Source organism: Coregonus clupeaformis, unplaced genomic scaffold, assembly GCF_020615455.1.
Source record: "Coregonus clupeaformis isolate EN_2021a unplaced genomic scaffold, ASM2061545v1 scaf2421, whole genome shotgun sequence".
Classification (NCBI taxonomy): Eukaryota; Metazoa; Chordata; class Actinopteri; order Salmoniformes; family Salmonidae; genus Coregonus; species Coregonus clupeaformis.
Window position 1 is genome coordinate 40,730 of NW_025535875.1, and position 20,418 is coordinate 61,147.

Below are 20,418 nucleotides of genomic sequence, written 5' to 3' on the forward strand. Positions count from 1 at the left end.
GCGATTAATGGTCCGGTAGAACGTAAAACCAGTAGGCTCTGGTCCTTGTAGGGTAAGAGTTGAATAACCCTGCTCTAGGACGTTAACTGTCTCCGTTCCAGTGCTAAACCATCATTAACTCTTGAATCACCTGATCAGTAACTCACCACCAACACTATGATCAGCTGAGTCAGTGGTGTTAAAAAAACATATATATGCCATTTAGCAGACGCTTTTATCCAAAGCGACTTACAATCATGTGTGCATACTTTTTTACGTATGGGTGGTCCCGGGGATCGAACCCACTACCCTGGCGTTACAAGCGCCATGCTCTACCAATTGGGCTGGAACTAAAGCCTGCACCTCCTTGAGGCTAGCTCTCCAGGTCCATAATATATGCCATTTAGCAGACACTTTTATCCAAAGCTACTTAATAAAAATCCTAATGTCGGTGAGCCTCTTCCATTAAACGGCCGTATTTGCTGTAGTGTTGTTTGTGTTGCTAGCGTAGTGGTGAGCACACTAAACCATGTAGCACTGACGCTCATCACACACTACAAGGTTCTTCACTGGGTCCTTATGGTTCTCCATAGCTACCATGTTGTCACTGGGTCGTTATGGTTCTCCATAGCTACCATGTTGTCACTGGGTCCTTATGGTTCTCCATAGCTACCATGTTGTCACTGGGTGCTTATGGTTCTCCATAGCTACCATGTTGTCACTGGGTCCTTATGGTTCTCCATAGCTACCATGTTGTCACTGGGTCCTTATGGTTCTCCATAGCTACCATGTTGTCACTGGGTCAGCTTATGGTTCTCCATAGCTACCATGTTGTCACTGGGTCCTTATGGTTCTCCCCATAGCTACCATGTTGTCACTGGGTCCTTATGGTTCTCCATAGCTACCATGTTGTCACTGGGTCCTTATGGTTCTCCATAGCTACCATGTTGTCACTGGGTCCTTATGGTTCTCCATAGCTACCATGTTGTCACTGGGTCCTTATGGTTCTCCATAGCTACCATGTTGTCACTGGGTCCTTCTGGTTCTCCATAGCTACCATGTTGTCACTGGGTCCTTATGGTTCTCCATAGCTACCATGTTGTCACTGGGTCCTTATGGTTCTCCATAGCTACCATGTTGTCACTGGGTCCTTGTGGTTCTCCATAGCTACCATGTTGTCACTGGGTCCTTATGGTTCTCCATAGCTACCATGTTGTCTCTGGGTCCTTATGGTTCTCCATAGCTACCATGTTGTCACTGGGTCCTTATGGTTCTCCATAGCTACCATGTTGTCACTGGGTCCTTATGGTTCTCCATAGCTACCATGTTGTCACTGGGTCCTTATGGTTCTCCATAGCTACCATGTTGTCACTGGGTCCTTATGGTTCTCCATAGCTACCATGTTGTCACTGGGTCCTTATGGTTCTCCATAGCTACCATGTTGTCACTGGGTCCTTATGGTTCTCCATAGCTACCATGTTGTCACTGGGTCGTTATGGTTCTCCATAGCTACCATGTTGTCACTGGGTCGTTATGGTTCTCCATAGCTACCATGTTGTCACTGGGTCGTTATGGTTCTCCATAGCTACCATGTTGTCACTGGGTCCTTATGGTTCTCCATAGCTACCATGTTGTCACTGGGTCCTTATGGTTCTCCATAGCTACCATGTTGTCACTGGGTCGTTATGGTTCTCCATAGCTACCATGTTGTCACTGGGTCCTTATGGTTCTCCATAGCTACCAGTTGTCACTGGGTCGGTTATGGTTCTCCATAGCTACCATGTTGTCACTGGGTCCTTATGGTTCTCCATAGCTACCATGTTGTCACTGGGTCCTTATGGTTCTCCATAGCTACCATGTTGTCACTGGGTCCTTATGGTTCTCCATAGCTACCATGTTGTCACTGGGTCCTTATGGTTCTCCATAGCTACCATGTTGTCACTGGGTCCTTATGGTTCTCCATAGCTACCATGTTGTCACTGGGTCGTTATGGTTCTCCATAGCTACCATGTTGTCACTGGGTCGTTATGGTTCTCCATAGCTACCATGTTGTCACTGGGTCCTTATGGTTCTCCATAGCTACCATGTTGTCACTGGGTCCTTATGGTTCTCCATAGCTACCATGTTGTCACTGGGTCCTTATGGTTCTCCATAGCTACCATGTCACTGGGTCCTTATGGTTCTCCATAGCTACCATGTTGTCACTGGGTCCTTATGGTTCTCCATAGCTACCATGTTGTCTCTGGGTCCTTATGGTTCTCCATAGCTACCATGTTGTCACTGGGTCCTTATGGTTCTCCATAGCTACCATGTTGTCACTGGGTCCTTATGGTTCTCCATAGCTACCATGTTGTCACTGGGTCCTTATGGTTCTCCATAGCTACCATGTTGTCACTGGGTCGTTATGGTTCTCCATAGCTACCATGTTGTCTCTGGGTCCTTCTGGTTCTCCATAGCTACCATGTTGTCTCTGGGTCGTTATGGTTCTCCATAGCTACCATGTCACTGGGTCCTTATGGTTCTCCATAGCTACCATGTTGTCACTGGGTCCTTATGGTTCTCCATAGCTACCATGTTGTCACTGGGTCCTTATGGTTCTCCATAGCTACCATGTCACTGGGTCCTTATGGTTCTCCATAGCTACCATGTTGTCACTGGGTCGTTATGGTTCTCCATAGCTACCATGTTGTCACTGGGTCCTTATGGTTCTCCATAGCTACCATGTTGTCACTGGGTCGTTATGGTTCTCCATAGCTACCATGTTGTCACTGGGTCGTTATGGTTCTCCATAGCTACCATGTTGTCTCTGGGTCCTTATGGTTCTCCATAGCTACCATGTTGTCACTGGGTCCTTATGGTTCTCCATAGCTACCATGTTGTCACTGGGTCCTTATGGTTCTCCATAGCTACCATGTTGTCACTGGGTCCTTATGGTTCTCCATAGCTACCATGTTGTCACTGGGTCCTTATGGTTCTCCATAGCTACCATGTCACTGGGTCCTTATGGTTCTCCATAGCTACCATGTTGTCACTGGGTCCTTATGGTTCTCCATAGCTACCATGTTGTCACTGGGTCCTTATGGTTCTCCATAGCTACCATGTTGTCACTGGGTCCTTATGGTTCTCCATAGCTACCATGTTGTCACTGGGTCCTTATGGTTCTCCATAGCTACCATGTTGTCACTGGGTCCTTATGGTTCTCCATAGCTACCATGTTGTCACTGGGTCCTTATGGTTCTCCATAGCTACCATGTTGTCACTGGGTCCTTATGGTTCTCCATAGCTACCATGTCACTGGGTCGTTATGGTTCTCCATAGCTACCATGTTGTCACTGGGTCCTTATGGTTCTCCATAGCTACCATGTTGTCACTGGGTCCTTATGGTTCTCCATAGCTACCATGTTGTCACTGGGTCCTTATGGTTCTCCATAGCTACCATGTTGTCACTGGGTCCTTATGGTTCTCCATAGCTACCATGTCACTGGGTCCTTATGGTTCTCCATAGCTACCATGTTGTCTCTGGGTCCTTATGGTTCTCCATAGCTACCATGTCACTGGGTCGTTATGGTTCTCCATAGCTACCATGTTGTCACTGGGTCCTTATGGTTCTCCATAGCTACCATGTCACTGGGTCCTTATGGTTCTCCATAGCTACCATGTTGTCACTGGGTCCTTATGGTTCTCCATAGCTACCATGTTGTCACTGGGTCCTTATGGTTCTCCATAGCTACCATGATGTCACTGGGTCCTTATGGTTCTCCATAGCTACCATGTTGTCACTGGGTCCTTATGGTTCTCCATAGCTACCATGTTGTCACTGGGTCCTTATGGTTCTCCATAGCTACCATGTCACTGGGTCCTTATGGTTCTCCATAGCTACCATGTTGTCTCTGGGTCCTTATGGTTCTCCATAGCTACCATGTTGTCTCTGGGTCCTTATGGTTCTCCATAGCTACCATGTTGTCACTGGGTCCTTATGGTTCTCCATAGCTACCATGTTGTCACTGGGTCCTTATGGTTCTCCATAGCTACCATGTTGTCACTGGGTCCTTATGGTTCTCCATAGCTACCATGTTGTCACTGGGTCCTTATGGTTCTCCATAGCTACCATGTTGTCTCTGGGTCCTTATGGTTCTCCATAGCTACCATGTTGTCACTGGGTCCTTATGGTTCTCCATAGCTACCATGTTGTCACTGGGTCCTTATGGTTCTCCATAGCTACCATGTTGTCACTGGGTCCTTATGGTTCTCCATAGCTACCATGTTGTCACTGGGTCCTTATGGTTCTCCATAGCTACCATGTTGTCACTGGGTCCTTATGGTTCTCCATAGCTACCATGTTGTCACTGGGTCCTTATGGTTCTCCATAGCTACCATGTTGTCACTGGGTCCTTATGGTTCTCCATAGCTACCATGTTGTCACTGGGTCCTTATGGTTCTCCATAGCTACCATGTTGTCACTGGGTCCTTATGGTTCTCCATAGCTACCATGTTGTCACTGGATCCTTATGGTTCTCCATAGCTACCATGTTGTCACTGGGTCCTTATGGTTCTCCATAGCTACCATGTTGTCACTGGGTCCTTATGGTTCTCCATAGCTACCATGTTGTCACTGGGTCCTTATGGTTCTCCATAGCTACCATGTTGTCACTGGGTCCTTATGGTTCTCCATAGCTACCATGTTGTCACTGGGTCCTTATGGTTCTCCATAGCTACCATGTTGTCACTGGGTCCTTATGGTTCTCCATAGCTACCATGTTGTCACTGGGTCCTTATGGTTCTCCATAGCTACCATGTTGTCACTGGGTCCTTATGGTTCTCCATAGCTACCATGTTGTCACTGGGTCCTTATGGTTCTCCATAGCTACCATGTCACTGGGTCGTTATGGTTCTCCATAGCTACCATGTTGTCACTGGGTCCTTATGGTTCTCCATAGCTACCATGTTGTCACTGGGTCGTTATGGTTCTCCATAGCTACCATGTTGTCACTGGGTCCTTATGGTTCTCCATAGCTACCATGTTGTCTCTGGGTCCTTATGGTTCTCCATAGCTACCATGTTGTCTCTGGGTCCTTATGGTTCTCCATAGCTACCATGTTGTCACTGGGTCCTTATGGTTCTCCATAGCTACCATGTTGTCACTGGGTCCTTATGGTTCTCCATAGCTACCATGTTGTCACTGGGTCGTTATGGTTCTCCATAGCTACCATGTTGTCTCTGGGTCCTTATGGTTCTCCATAGCTACCATGTTGTCTCTGGGTCCTTATGGTTCTCCATAGCTACCATGTTGTCACTGGGTCCTTATGGTTCTCCATAGCTACCATGTTGTCACTGGGTCCTTATGGTTCTCCATAGCTACCATGTTGTCTCTGGGTCCTTATGGTTCTCCATAGCTACCATGTTGTCACTGGGTCCTTATGGTTCTCCATAGCTACCATGTTGTCACTGGGTCCTTATGGTTCTCCATAGCTACCATGTTGTCACTGGGTCGTTATGGTTCTCCATAGCTACCATGTTGTCACTGGGTCCTTATGGTTCTCCATAGCTACCATGTTGTCACTGGGTCCTTATGGTTCTCCATAGCTACCATGTCACTGGGTCCTTATGGTTCTCCATAGCTACCATGTTGTCACTGGGTCCTTATGGTTCTCCATAGCTACCATGTTGTCACTGGGTCCTTATGGTTCTCCATAGCTACCATGTTGTCACTGGGTCCTTATGGTTCTCCATAGCTACCATGTTGTCTCTGGGTCGAGTTAGCGTAGCTACGAGCTGTGTCTCCAAGCAGCCTCCACACATGTTGAGTCAGACGTTGACATGCAGAGCTGAAATATCTAGCCAACATTTTATGAATTGAATGACATTGCTTGTGAACTTCAGAGCTGTAGCAGTGACACTTTTGCTTTGGTTAACGACAAGTCCAAAACGCATACTATTAGTAGTCGTCGTCATGGCTCCTGCTTGAGTCTCCGCCTTCTGGGTGACGCGATACGTCGTCATCTCACTGGTGAGCTCTCATTGGCTACTGCTGATCACCGTTCTCACACTACCAGTGGTGGAACATTTAGCCAGTTGTCATACTTCAGTCAAAGATACCTTAATAGAAAATGACTCAATCAAAAGTGAAACTCACCCAGTAAAAATACTACTTGAGTAAAAGTAAGTATTTGGTTTGAAATAACTATCAAAAGTAAATGTAATAGCTAAAATATACTTAAGTATCTTAAGTAAAAGTTTAAATAATTTCAAATTCCTTATATTAAGCAAACCAGAGGGCACCATTTTTTAAATTGATGCTAGTCAGGGGCTATCTCCAACACGCAGACATAATTTACAAACGAAGCAAGTGAGTTTAGTAAGTCTGCCAGATCAGAAGCAGTAGGGATGTTCTCTTGATAAGTGCATTAAATTGGACCATTTGTCTGTCCTGATAAGCATTCAAAATGTAACGAGTACTTTTGGGTTAAGGAAAATGTATGGAGTAAAAAGTACATTATTTTCTTTAGGAATGTAGTGAAGTAAAAAAGTTATACAAAATATAAATAGTAAAGTACAGATACTACTTAAGAAGTACTTTAAAGTATTTTTACACAACTGCACACAAGAGCATTGCCGATTTTGTGCCGATAAAATCAAACATGTTTGAAACTATCAGGATGAAAGAGTCCTGAAACACCCTACTCAAGTAGAAGTTACTTTAACATTTTACTGAAGTAGAAGTAAAATAGTACTCTGAAAAGCTGCTCAATTACAGTAACGAGAGCAGTCAATAATTACACACACACACACACACACACACACACACACAGAGACAGAGAGGGAGTAGCGGAGGTGTGTGTAGTTTGGTTTATTGGCAGACAGCAGCACTAGAACAGGAAGAGGCAGAAAGGCAAAGCACAGCCAACAACATTGTTACAGTGTCATCCTGACAACGTCATCCTAACGTAGTAACAACGTCATCCTAACACAGTAACAGTGTCATCCTGACAACGTCATCCTAACACAGTAACAGTGTCATCCTGACAACGTCATCCCTAACACAGTAACAACGTCATCCTGACAACGTCATCCTAACGTAGTAACAACGTCATCCTAACACAGTAACAACGTCATCCTAACACAGTAACAGTGTCATCCTGACAACGTCATCCTAACACAGTAACAACGTATCCTAACGTAGTAACAACGTCATCCTAACACAGTAACAGTGTCATCCTGACAACGTCATCCTAACGTTGTAGTCTGACGTTGTAACAGCTGTTAGAAACAGAGCAGAGAACTGAGGAGTCGGGTCAGGGTCAGGGGTCAGGGGTCGGGGTTAGGGTCAGGGTCAGGGTCAGGCAGCAGAAAAACAGGAAGCCTTAAAATAATCACTGACATCTCACAGGCTGCAGCTCAAAAGGCTCCCTTTCCCCCACGTAGTGCACTCCTTTCTCTTGGAGAACCAGACGTAGTGCACTCCTTTCTCTTGGAGAACCAGACGTAGTGCACTCCCCTTTCTCTTGGAGAACCAGGCGTAGTGCACTCCTTTCTCTTGGAGAACCAGACGTAGTGCACTCCTTTCTCTTGGAGAACCAGACGTAGTGCACTCCTTTCTCTTGGAGAACCAGGCGTAGTGCACTCCTTTCTCTTGGAGAACCAGCAGCAGCAGACATCTCACAGGCTGCAGCAAAGGCTCCCTTTCCTCCACGTAGTGCACTCCTTTCTCTTGGAGAACCAGACGTAGGTGCACTCCTTTCTCTTGGAGAACCAGCAGCAGCGTCACCAGTCAGACTGCTGCAATAACCTCCTTAGAACACCTCACTGCCTCTCTCCACTCCTTTCTCCTCAGTCCCCCCCTCTTTCTCTCTCTCTTTCACTCGTTTTGCCACTAAAGGCACTTATCCGTTCCATGTCTCCAGATTAAGACAGTCTAGCAGTGGTGAGATCTGACATAGAAATAAACAGAGTACAGCAGACAAAGTTCATCAGTAGTGACATCATCATGACATACACCAGGCTTGTGCAAACTACTATCTACGCATGTGTGCTGCGGAGTGTGTGGGCAGAGTGCAAACGGTATGTTTCCAGTGCATACCGGGCATGTGTGTGTGTGTGTGTGTGTGTGTGTGAGAGAGAGAGAGTGTGTGTGTGTGGTGCAAGTGTGTCCTGGGTCTTTAGGTGTGACAGAGAGCTACAGCAGAGAAGCGGACCTCTCCCTCCCCTCTCTCCACAAAACCCCGACACACCCTGGCTGCATCCTGGGGAGAGAGACAGAGAGACAGAGAGAGACAGAGACAGAGAGACAGAGAGAGACAGAATATGAATGCACTAACTGTAGCTCTGGATAAGAGCGTCTGCTAAATGACTCAAATGTCATAGGTGGTAGATGATCAGTTAACAGTAAATGAACATCCCAGATAGCGCATAACCCTCTGGCCAAGTAAACAGACGTCTGGAAGATGTATTTAGAATGCCTACATATTAGCTCATTGGCCAGACGTCTTGCAGATGTATTTACAAAGCCTACATATTAGCTCATTGGCCAGACGTCTTGCAGATGTATTTAGAATGCCTATATACTACATGAGTTTAGATGTTGGCCAGGCATCAACATTATATTCTGATGTCTCGGTGACGTCTTCCCAATGTACAAATGGAGGCCCACACTACAATTTCCAGAAGCTTTCTACAAGCTTCACCTGCATAGATCTACAGGCCTGCTGTGCTGGGTGGGGGGGGGGGGGGTAGATGTTTTAGAGCAACATGCACCTTTTGGTAACATGATACCTCACCGGTCCAGACTCCCAAATAGCAACATTTACAAGAGGGCGACAGAGGTCCTTGTGGTCTTCTCATGTGGTGAAAGCAAAATAAATATTTTGTCTAGTCTTCCCTCATCTCCAAGATGGCTAAAGACAGCAAGCTAGTTAGCCTTTTAGCTTCCCTCATCTCCAAGATGGCTAAAGACAGCAAGCTAGTTAGCCTTTTAGCTTCCCTCATCTCCAAGATGGCTAAACACAGCAAGCTAGTTAGCCTTTTAGCTTCCCTCATCTCCAAGTTGGCTAAACACTGCAAGCTAGTTAGCCTTTTAGCTTCCCTCATCTCCAAGTTGGCTAAACACAGCAAGCTAGTTAGCCTTTTAGCTTCCCTCATCTCCAAGATGGCTAAACACAGCAAGCTAGTTAGCCTTTTAGCTTCCCATATCTCCAAGATGGCTAAACACAGCAAGCAAGTTAGCCTTTTAGCTTCCCATATCTCCAAGATGGCTAAACACAGCAAGCAAGTTAGCCTTTTAGCTTCCCTCATCTCCAAGATGGCTAAACACAGCAAGCTAGTTAGCCTTTTAGCTTCACACATCTCCATGTGAAATAACCAGATTAATAATTAAATAATACGCCCTGGCAAATATTCTTATACTTGCCAGTGTAACCTACAACATTATCCCTGTTTCATATACTGCTTGAAGGTATTCACTCCCATATCAGCTAACTGTAGAATGTCGTGTTTTGATCGCAGAGAAAAAGCACATCGCAGCCGTTTTTACCAATAACCTGGAATCACTAGTTATACTTCTAAACAAAATACATTTTGGGAGGATTCTAATAAAGGCTACAATGTTGTTTGGTTTATTGTTTGAACACTTGTTGAGATTATATTTGCTTATCAATGCAAAAATAGGCTACTTTGATGCCTAGCCTATAGATCAGATCAAGGAACCAAATCAAGCTTCATTGCCAACACTGTCCCCGTGGCTACGGAAGGGATGATCCGGCACGTTCCAGTTATCACATGGCACGGAGTACGTCAAAATGTCGGAACCCACTACAAGGAGACGCCCTCTTTTTGTGACGGAAAACGCTCTGTAGGGCTCGTCTCCGTAGGGTAAAAAATAAAAAAATATTTAAAAAAAACTGCCTTTACACAGTTTGATATGTTGGCTGAAGGTGCACAGGTCTACTGGGATTAGATGAATGGAAGAGGAACGTACCTTGATGAAGGAGTCATCCTTGGTGGTTCCATGGTTCACCGTCCCTCCATCCTACCATCTACACAACACATCATTAACACACACCGTGAGAAAGGGGAGAGATACACACCTGGGGGAGAAAACTGAGACTCAGCCATACACTCACCCAGCTAGAGACTAAGAAAAGCAGACTCAGCCATACACTCACCCAGCTCATAAAGCTGTCCTTTCACATTGACGAAGGTGATAAAATGGAAGTTCACTTTATCTGCCTCCACCTGAAAGAGAAAGAGGGTAGGAGAGAAAGAGGGTAGGAGAGAAAGAGGGTAGGAGAGAAAGGGGGTAGGAGAGAAAGGGGGTAGGAGAGAGGGAGAGAATAACATATGAAATGATCCATGTCTAGATCAATACACAGTAACATCTGGAGGCGGTCCTTATGTTGCATGGTGTGTTCTCACCCTGCACTGGCCCTGTGCCGACACTTCATCATGAGCCTCTCTGATGGCCTGCAAGAGACAGCAATATATACACATCTACATTAAACAGAGATTATAGAATATATATATTATATACACACACAAAACATATGTAGACATATACAGAAGTGGAGGCTCCTCAGAAGAGGAAGGGGAGGACCATCCTCAGTGAATTCCATTCAAATAAAATGGTAAAAACATTGAAGAATCTTATCATTTTTTTGATTAAACTACACTAAATATATTTGAGTCAGCAAATAATTGATTAAAACACACTGTTTTGTAATGAAGGTCTACAGTAGCCTCAACAGCACTCTGTAGGGTAGCACCATGGTGTAGCCGGAGGACAGCTAGCTTCCGTCCTCCTCTTGGTACATTGCCTTCAATACAAAACCTAGGAGACCCTTGGTTCTCACCCCCCTTCCATAGACTTACACAGTAATTATGACAACTTCCGGAGGACGTCATCCAACCTATCAGAGCTCTTGCAGCATGAACTGACATGTTGTCCACCCAATCAAAGGATCAGAGAATGAATCTAGTACTGAAAGCATAAGCTACAGCTAGCTAGCACTGCAGTACATAAAATGTGGTGAGTAGTTGACTCAAAGAGAGCGAAAGACAATAGTTGAACAGTTTAACAAATTAATTTATTCAAAAATGAAGGAGAAGCAAGAGAGCTATAGAGAGAGTCATTTTTTTCATGTTGTGTTTCACTTACTTAGCTAGCAAATGCAGCTGGCTAGTTTAGTTACTCAAAACAGCTCAAACAGAGGGATGCTATGTTAGCTAGCTGGCTATGACTATCCAACACAACACTGGAACTCTTCCAAGTCAATGTAAGCTTTTGGTTTTATGTGTATACTACACTAACGTTACTGCATGATTGTAGCGGGTTTACTAAGGCGTTAGTTCTATTAGCTACGTTGACTATGACGTGACTTTAGCTAATATGGTGACAACGATGTAGGCTGTTTGTAGCGGTTATGACATGGTTTGGCTTGGAAAGGTTTTTTCACCTGGTCACATACAGCTGATGTGTTGTTCATTGAAGTCCACAAGCGAAGGGAAAATGTGAGAGGAGAAGAGCGCATAGAGGCGAGAAGGAATACAACGTGGCTGCTATGAAAGTGAACTGTGTTTACGGGTGATCAGGGGGTGTATTCATTACGCCTGTTCTGTTGAAAAACGTTTCTAGACGGAAGAAAACGAAACAGGGATAAAAAAAAATACCTGAATTTGTCCAATAGAAACTCTCGTTTGCAACTGTTAGACCTAGATGCAGGCAAGAGTGTGCAAGGCGGTGTTGAATGCGTCAATGTCTGTCACCTTGATTATTCAAAAATCTCTCTGTGTGCACCTATATTGTAAACTTCCATTCATAGGCTAGGTTGTTAGCAACCTCATGATGGGTATAGGGAAGATTCGAGTATCATGTAGTAGCCTAAACCTATCGATGTTACATTGAGCTGGGTGAATGGAATATGAATGACAGTATAATATGCTGTAATAGAAATAAGGCCATGCTCATAAATAAATGAAATTGTCCTCCCTCATCATAAATGGCACTGACGATGATACAGGTCTCTACACATCTACATTAAAAACATACAGTGCCTTCGCAAAGTATTCAGACCCCTTGACTTTTTCCACATTTTGTTATGTTACAGCCTTACTCTAAAATTGATTAAGTTAATTGTTTTCCTCAATCTACACACAATACCCCATAATGACAAAGCGAAAACAGGTTCAGACATTTTTGCTAATGTGTTAAAATAAAATAAACAGAAATACCTTATTTACATAAGTATTCAGACCCTTTGCTATGAGACTCCAAATTGAGGTCAGGTGCATCCTGTTTCCATTGATCATCCTTGAGATGTTTCTACAACTTGATTGATTGGAGTCCACCTGTGGTAAATACTATTGATTGGACATGATTTGGGAAGGCACACACCTGTCTATATAAGGTCCCACAGTTGACAGTGCATGTCAGAGCAAAAACCAACCCATGAGGTCGAAGGAATTGTCCGTAGAGCTCCGAGACAAGATTGTGTCGAGGCACAGATCTGGGGAAAGGCACCAAAACATGTCTGCAGCATTGAAGGTCCCCAAGAACACAGTGGCCTCCATCATTCTTAAATGGAAGAAGTTTGGAACCACCAAGACTCTTCCTAGAGCTGGCCGCCCGGCCAAACTGAGCAATCGGGGGAGAAGGGCCTTGGTCAGGGAGGTGACCAAGAACCCGATGGTCACTTTGGCAGAGCCCCAGAGTTGCTCTGTGGAGATTGGAGAACCTTCCAGAAGGACAACCATCTCTGCAGCACTCCACCAATCAGGCCTTTATGGTAGAGTGGCCAGAAGGAAGCCACTCCTCAGTAAAAAGCGCATGACAGCCTGCTTGGAGTTTGCCAAAAGGCACCAAGGACTCTAAAGGGGAGTTAGTGAAGAAGGGCGGTTCTAATGAGCCAACTTGAGCGGCACTTAACCTAATTGCTCAACTCTGGATAAGTATACATGACAAGAGCAGCGCTATCCAAGCGACTAGCGGGTGGGGATCGAACCCACTACGAGGCCATGCTCTACCAATTGAGCTACAGAGGACCACATGAGAAAGAAGATTCTCTGGTCTGATGAAACCAAGATTGAACTCTTTGGCCTGAATGCCAAGTGTCACGTCTGGAGGAAACCTGGCACCATCCCTACGGTGAAGCATGGTGGTGGCAGCATCATGCTGTGGGGATGTTTTCAGCGGCAGGGACTGGGAGACTAGTCAGGATCGAGGGAAAGATGAACACCGCAAATTATAGGAGAGATCCTTGATGAAAACCTGCTCCAGAGTGCTCAGGACCTCAGACTGGGGAAGGTTCACCTTCCAACAGGACAACGACCCTAAATGCACAGCCAAGTGGCTTCAGGACGAGTCTCTGAATGTCCTTGAGTGGCCCAGCCAGAGCCCGGCCTTAAAACCTGATCGAACATCTCTGGAGGAGACCTGAAAATAGCTGTGCAGCGACGCTCCCCATCCAACCTGACAGAGCTTGAGAGGATCTGCAGAGAAGAATGGGAGAAACTCCCCAAATACAGGTGTGCCAAGCTTGTAGCGTCATACCCAAGAAGACTCGAGGCTGTAATCGCTGCCAAAGGTGCTTCAACAAAGTACTGAGTAAAGGGTCAGAATATTTATGTAAATGTAATATTTCAGTTTATTATTTTTAAGACATTTGCAAAAAATTCAAAACCTGTTTTTGCTTTGTCATTATGGGGTATTGTGTGTAGATTGATGAGGGGGAAAAAACAATTTAAAACAATTTTAGTATAAGGCTGTAATGTAACAAAATGTGGAAAAAGTCAAGGGGTCTGAATACTTTCTGAATGCATGACCTACAAATTAAAAACATATATAACGAAACATATCCATGATGTATTCCTATAAGTTACAACACCATATTGATCTGTAAAGCTATGCATCTGAGAACCCAGCAGCTCTCTGCCGTCCTCTAGTGGCCAAGATGACAACTGCAGCTTCATGTCTGACGTGAGCAAAAACGGTTTGACAGTTCCAACGGCAAGATTCAAAAACCTCCCCCACACGCCCGTAGAAGGGCAACCCAGTCTCCAAATAAAAAGCCAACCTGTGGCACAACTTCAGCAAGAGAAGTACCCCATGGCTTGACGTTTTAAATTTTGCCATGTGGTGCCATATGCTGTTACTGTAAATTGGAAATGTCTAGGAGCAACAACGGCTCAGCCGCGAAGTGGTAGGCCACACAAGCTCACAGAACGGAAACGCCGAGTGCTGAAGCGCGTAAAAAAAATCTGTCTGTCCTCAATTGCAACACTCACTACCGAGTTCCAAACTGCCTCTGGAAGCAACGTGGCACCTTTGGAGTTCCGCCCAAGGAAGGCATTTGATTGGTTTGATGTGTTGTGAGGCTTCACTGATTTACACCCTGGGTTCCAACCGCTCTTTAGCGGATCTCTGACATGGATCTTCACAGGCTTCCCGTTTTAAGGAAGCCGGGTTCACGACGAGGCTAGACTAGAGGCGTGTCCCCATAATATCTACTTTCTCCTGAAGTGTGCACTCGTTCACTACAAATCTACAAGCGTTGGGTTGGTGGAGGAAGCATGGGCTAGAGGGGATTTCTACCATACAACAAGTCCACACTTTGGGAGGAAGGAGCGATAATTGGGACATAACCAAGGTGTGTGTGTGAGTGTGTGTATTATAATAACATGCCATTTAGCAGACGCTTTTATCCAAAAGAGACTTACAGTCATGTGTGCATACATTTTTACGTATGGGTGGTCCCGGGGATCGAACCCACTACCCTGGCGTTACAAGTGCCATGCTTTACCAATTGAGCTACAGAGGACCAGTGCGTGTGTGTATCACTGTGAATGTGTGTGTTACCTGGTTGTTCTCCAGGTGTGTGTGTGTGTTACCTGGTTGTTCTCCAGGTGTGTGGCTCGCTGGGCGGGGGTCATGTCAGCCGTCTCATCTAGAAACTTCTTCAGAGCAGAGTCACCATCTGGCACAGAGAGAGCACTGTTACACGCCACGCCACGCCACGCCACGCCACGCCACACACTGGCTGTGTCTGAAACCTGTCTTACCTACTACTTACTAAAACTACATACTGTGAACTCATCATACTATTTAGAACAGACTGATTAGTGAAAACAAGCATTTATAATACAAAATAATAAAACATTAAATAAAGAAAACCCAGAAGAAAAACATATTTTATCAGCTGTTGTCAAACACACTGAAGACCATTCTCTTCCTCAATAGTGTTCAGTGAATTCTACTAGATAAAGACCATTCTCTTCCTCAATAGTGTTCAGTGAATTCTACTAGATAAAGACCGTTCTCTTCCTCAATAGTGTTCAGTGAATTCTACTAGATAAAGACCGTTCTCTTCCTCAATAGTGTTCAGTGAATTCTACTAGATAAAGACCATTCTCTTCCTCAATAGTGTTCAGTGAATTCTACTAGATAAAGACCATTCTCTTCCTCAATAGTGTTCAGTGAATTCTACTAGATAAAGACCATTCTCTTCCTCAATAGTGTTCAGTGAATTCTACTAGATAAAGACCATTCTCTTCCTCAATAGTGTTCAGTGAATTCTACTAGATAAAGACCATTCTCTTCCTCAATAGTGTTCAGTGAATTCTACTAGATAAAGACCGTTCTCTTCCTCAATAGTGTTCAGTGAATTCTACTAGATAAAGACCATTCTCTTCCTCCAATAGTGTTCAGTGAATTCTACTAGATAAAGACCATTCTCTTCCTCAATAGTGTTCAGTGAATTCTACTAGATAAAGACCGTTCTCTTCCTCAATAGTGTTCAGTGAATTCTACTAGATAAAGACCGTTCTCTTCCTCAATAGTGTTCAGTGAATTCTACTAGATAAAGACCGCTCTCTTCCTCAATAGTGTTCAGTGAATTCTACTAGATAAAGACCGTTTCTCTTCCTCAATAGTGTTCAGTGAATTCTACTAGATAAAGACCATTCTCTTCCTCAATAGTGTTCAGTGAATTCTACTAGATAAAGACCATTCTCTTCCTCAATAGTGTTCAGTGAATTCTACTAGATGTAAAGCCCAATGACTATGACATCATGACATTTAAAGCACTACATTTTCTAAATATCACATACTATAAACGTTCCATTTTCACATACCCAATCAGCCTACTATTTAGAACGCAAGTATGGGTATTCGGACATTGCCCCCATCTTGGCTCCATGCGGGACCATTTTCTACTCACCGTACTCTATGTGGGTGGGGTTGTTGGCAACTGCGTGCAGCAGAGCCACAGTGCCACAGGAGTTGACCACCGTCTGTTTCAGGAAGTAGAGGCCTGGAGCCCCCGACACCTTCCCAGCCTGCTGCTGCCGGAACGACTCATGCTGAAACACACGCCGTTATCATCATCATCACGCTACATTAGAGTTTCAAACTCGGTCCTGGGACCCCAAGTGTTGCACATTTTGGGTTTTGCTCTAGTACTACACAGCGGATTCAAAGAATCAACTCATCATCAAGCTACTAAGGCTAAAACCAAAACGTGCACCACCTTGGGGTCCCCAGAACAGATAAAGACAGTGCTGCTAGATCAATGGTTACCTGTTGTGTCAGGGGGAAGAGTAGCATGAGAGCACAGCAGGGAGTCGGTACTGAAGACACTCCCTCGTCCTCCAGGCCCAACACATCCACGAAGCGCCAGCTACCACACACACCCAGCCCACTGAGCACCTGCAACACACAGCGCAGTCAAACAACATTAACGTTTCCCATCAGTCTCTACAGAACACCTAGAACAGAGCTCAACACCAACATGATAGATTAGAACACCCAGAACAGAGCTCAACACCAACATGACAGATTAGAACAACCAGAACACCTAGAACAGAGCTCAACACCAACATGATAGATTAGAACACCAGAACACCTAGAACAGAGCTCCACACCAACATGATAGATTAGAACACCAGAACACCCAGAACAGAGCTCAACACCAACATGATAGATTAGAACACCCAGAACACCTAGAACAGAGCTCAACACCAACATGATAGATTAGAACACCAGAACACCTAGAACAGAGCTCAACACCAACATGATAGATTAGAACACCAGAACACCTAGAACAGAGCTCAACACCAACATGATAGATTAGAACACCCAGAACACCTAGAACAGAGCTCCACACCAACATGATAGATTAGAACACCAGAACACCTAGAACAGAGCTCAACACCAACATGATAGATTAGAACAACCAGAACACCTAGAACAGAGCTCCACACCAACATGATAGATTAGAACAACCAGAAACACCCAGAACAGAGCTCAACACCAACATGATAGATTAGAACACCAGAACACCTAGAACAGAGCTCAACACCAACATGATAGATTAGAACACCAGAACACCTAGAACAGAGCTCAACACCAACATGATAGATTAGAACAACCAGAACACCTAGAACAGAGCTCAACACCAACATGATAGATTAGAACACCAGAACACCTAGAACAGAGCTCAACACCAACATGATAGATTAGAACAACCAGAACACCTAGAACAGAGCTCCACACCAACATGATAGATTAGAACACCCAGAACACCTAGAACAGAGCTCAACACCAACATGATAGATTAGAACAACCAGAACACCTAGAACAGAGCTCAACACCAACATGATAGATTAGAACAACCAGAACACCTAGAACAGAGCTCCACACCAACATGATAGATTAGAACAACCAGAACACCTAGAACAGAGCTCCACACCAACATGATAGATTAGAACAACCAGAACACCTAGAACAGAGCTCAACACCAACATGATAGATTAGAACACCAGAACACCTAGAACAGAGCTCAACACCAACATGATAGATTAGAACAACCAGAACACCTAGAACAGAGCTCCACACCAACATGACAGATTAGAACACCCAGAACACCTAGAACAGAGCTCAACACCAACATGATAGATTAGAACAACCAGAACACCTAGAACAGAGCTCCACACCAACATGATAGATTAGAACAACCAGAACACCTAGAACAGAGCTCAACACCAACATGATATATTAGAACACCCAGAACACCTAGAACATAGCTCCAGACCAACATGATAGATTAGAACAACCAGAACACCTAGAACAGTATCTGGAACTCACCCAGTCAATGCCATCACTATACTCATATATATATATATATACATACATACATACATACATACATACACAGTAGAATGTAGGCCTAAAGCGTCAAGTTCCTCTGTGTACACGTCACTGCCAATCTGAAATGGTCCACCCACACAGACAGTGTGGTGAAGAAGGCGCAACAGAGCCTCTTCAACCTCGAGAGGCTGAAAGAATTTGGCTTGGGCCCTAAGACCCTCAAACGTTTACAGATGCACAATTGAGAGCATCCTGTCGGGCTGTATCACCGCCTGGTACGGCAACTGCACCACCCGCAACCGCAGGGCTCTCCAGAGGGTGGTGCGGTCTGTCCAACGCATTACCGGGGACGAACTACCTGCCCTCCAGGACACCTACAGCACCCGATGTCACAGGAAGGCCAAAAAGATCATCAAGGACATCAACCACCCGAGCCACTGCCTGTTCACCCCGCTATCATCCAGAAGGTGAGGTCAGTACAGGTGCATCAAAGCTGGGACCGAGAGACTGAAAAACAGCTTCTATCTCAAGGCCATCAGACTGTTAAATAGCCATCACTAGCCGGCTACCACCCGGTTACTCAACCCTGCACCTTAGAGGCTGCTGCCCTTACACAGACATGGAATCACTGGCCACTTCAATAATGGAACACTAGTCACTTTAATAATGTTTACATACTGCTTTACTCATTTCATATGTATATACTGTATTCTATTCTACTGTATTTTAGTCAATGCCACTCCGACATTGCTCATCCTAATATTTATATATTTCTTAATTCAATTTTTTTACTTTTAGATTTGTGTGTATTGTTGTGAATAGTTAGATACTACTGCACTGTTGGAGCTAGGAACACATGCATTTCGCTACATCTGCATTAACATCTGCTAAATATGTGTATGTGACCAATAAAATGTGATTTGATTTACAGAGCGTTGGCGTTTATACCTGGCTTCCGTATCAGTTAAATGTCCGTCAGAAGAGAGGGTCGAACCAGGAGCCCGACTTGAAACCCTCCGTGGTAATGGACACTAAACCTCCATGATGACTCGACAGAACAGGCCTCATTAAAATACAGCAATAATATTATAGTCACTACGCATATCTTCGCTGTTCTAACGTCTTTATCAGAACATTACCGCACCGCTGCCTGTCCCAAATGAATAGCGATGAACTTCAAATCAGACCCAGAGACATATTGATCTTTAGTCTCTCTCCCCCCATCCATCCATCCGACCGACCACGCCCTGTATCCTAGACACCGGGTGGGGCCCGAGGCCCGTAGTGGCAGAGATGCTACCGGGGAGACAGACGGTAGCCTACTAGGGCTAGGCTATATTCTAACGGCTGTTTCACCTTCTGTACATCTGTCGCTCTGCTGTTTACATGATTATTAGATGATCATCTGATGCCAACTAGTAGTTTTAACTCCGACCGGGCCAAGTCCATAATAACCTACCTGTAGATTATAATGTCCTGTTGTCTGGTTATAACGTCATATACAACTGGACATGAATACTGTCATCATATCTGTTATGACTCGGCGATATATTATACACACACCTTGTTCAGCATCTGAAACACAGACAGACAGACAGAAGGAGACATTAGACAAACAACGAGAGAGCGTTGGAACAGAGCAGGCGCGTATTTTAACTTTCAGTCTTATGATAGACTTATTATAACAACAACATATTTATTAAGATGAGTCTCTACCTCCGGGTTGATCTCCATTGGTTGCCACTCCATCATGTTCGGTAAGGTTCGGTCCGGTATGTCGGTCTGTTTGTTAAATGTTCTCTGCTGCAACCAGCTGCTGAATTGGGTGCTATATGATCACACGGTGCGCGTGCACCCGCTTCATATGCTGCCGGTCATATTCCATTGTGCGGTTCGGAGGGGGGTGCGCGAGAACCGGAGAAACAGCCACTAGATCCTCCCGTAGCCTCGCCTCGTTTGTAAACAAGACAATAAATATTGCAGTGAAGTATTGGGGTGTGTGTGTGTGTGTGAGCGAGAGAGAGAGGTGTGTGTGAGGTGTTCTGTGTAGTTAGTTTTCACGAGCAGTTTAAAAGGTGGACTGATCCAATCCCGACACACACAAGTGGAAGCTTCAGTAGCCAAACTGAGAGTTTGGTGGGTTATGGGCGCGTTCGAGCAGATCACTTTTGTCAGATGGTCCAAGTCTTTGCATCAGTGGGATAGAAACGGTCCCGACTTCACTACACGATGGCCTTGTTCGAGAGCATCAAAACGACTGCCGACTGACTTGATCTACAAATCACCTTGCATCATAAATGATGACTCGT

General features: G+C 44.9%; 2 protein-coding genes across 2 annotated transcripts in view; both read right to left on the minus strand.

Annotated features, from left to right (window-relative positions):
* The window catches only part of LOC121565226 (LIM and calponin homology domains-containing protein 1-like), a gene marked incomplete at its 3' end in the record, with an annotated part of 43,912 nt that extends 36,278 nt beyond the window's left edge, over positions 1 to 7,634 (minus strand). The window contains exon 1 of the mRNA XM_045219509.1: positions 7,365 to 7,634. Within this exon, the coding sequence (XP_045075444.1) occupies positions 7,365 to 7,634 (270 nt within the window). The remainder of the gene's footprint in view (positions 1 to 7,364) is intronic.
* Positions 7,635 to 7,710: 76 nt separating this feature from the next.
* On the minus strand, positions 7,711 to 19,961 carry LOC123488665 (ubiquitin carboxyl-terminal hydrolase isozyme L1-like). The gene is given in 10 exon segments (XM_045219508.1): positions 7,711 to 8,219; positions 9,950 to 9,993; positions 9,996 to 10,007; positions 10,137 to 10,206; positions 10,387 to 10,434; positions 14,854 to 14,939; positions 16,182 to 16,323; positions 16,541 to 16,669; positions 19,673 to 19,684; positions 19,826 to 19,961. Coding segments are annotated over 10 exon segments (663 nt in total). The 5' UTR covers positions 19,862 to 19,961; the 3' UTR covers positions 7,711 to 8,135.
* Positions 19,962 to 20,418: the final 457 nt, after the last annotated feature.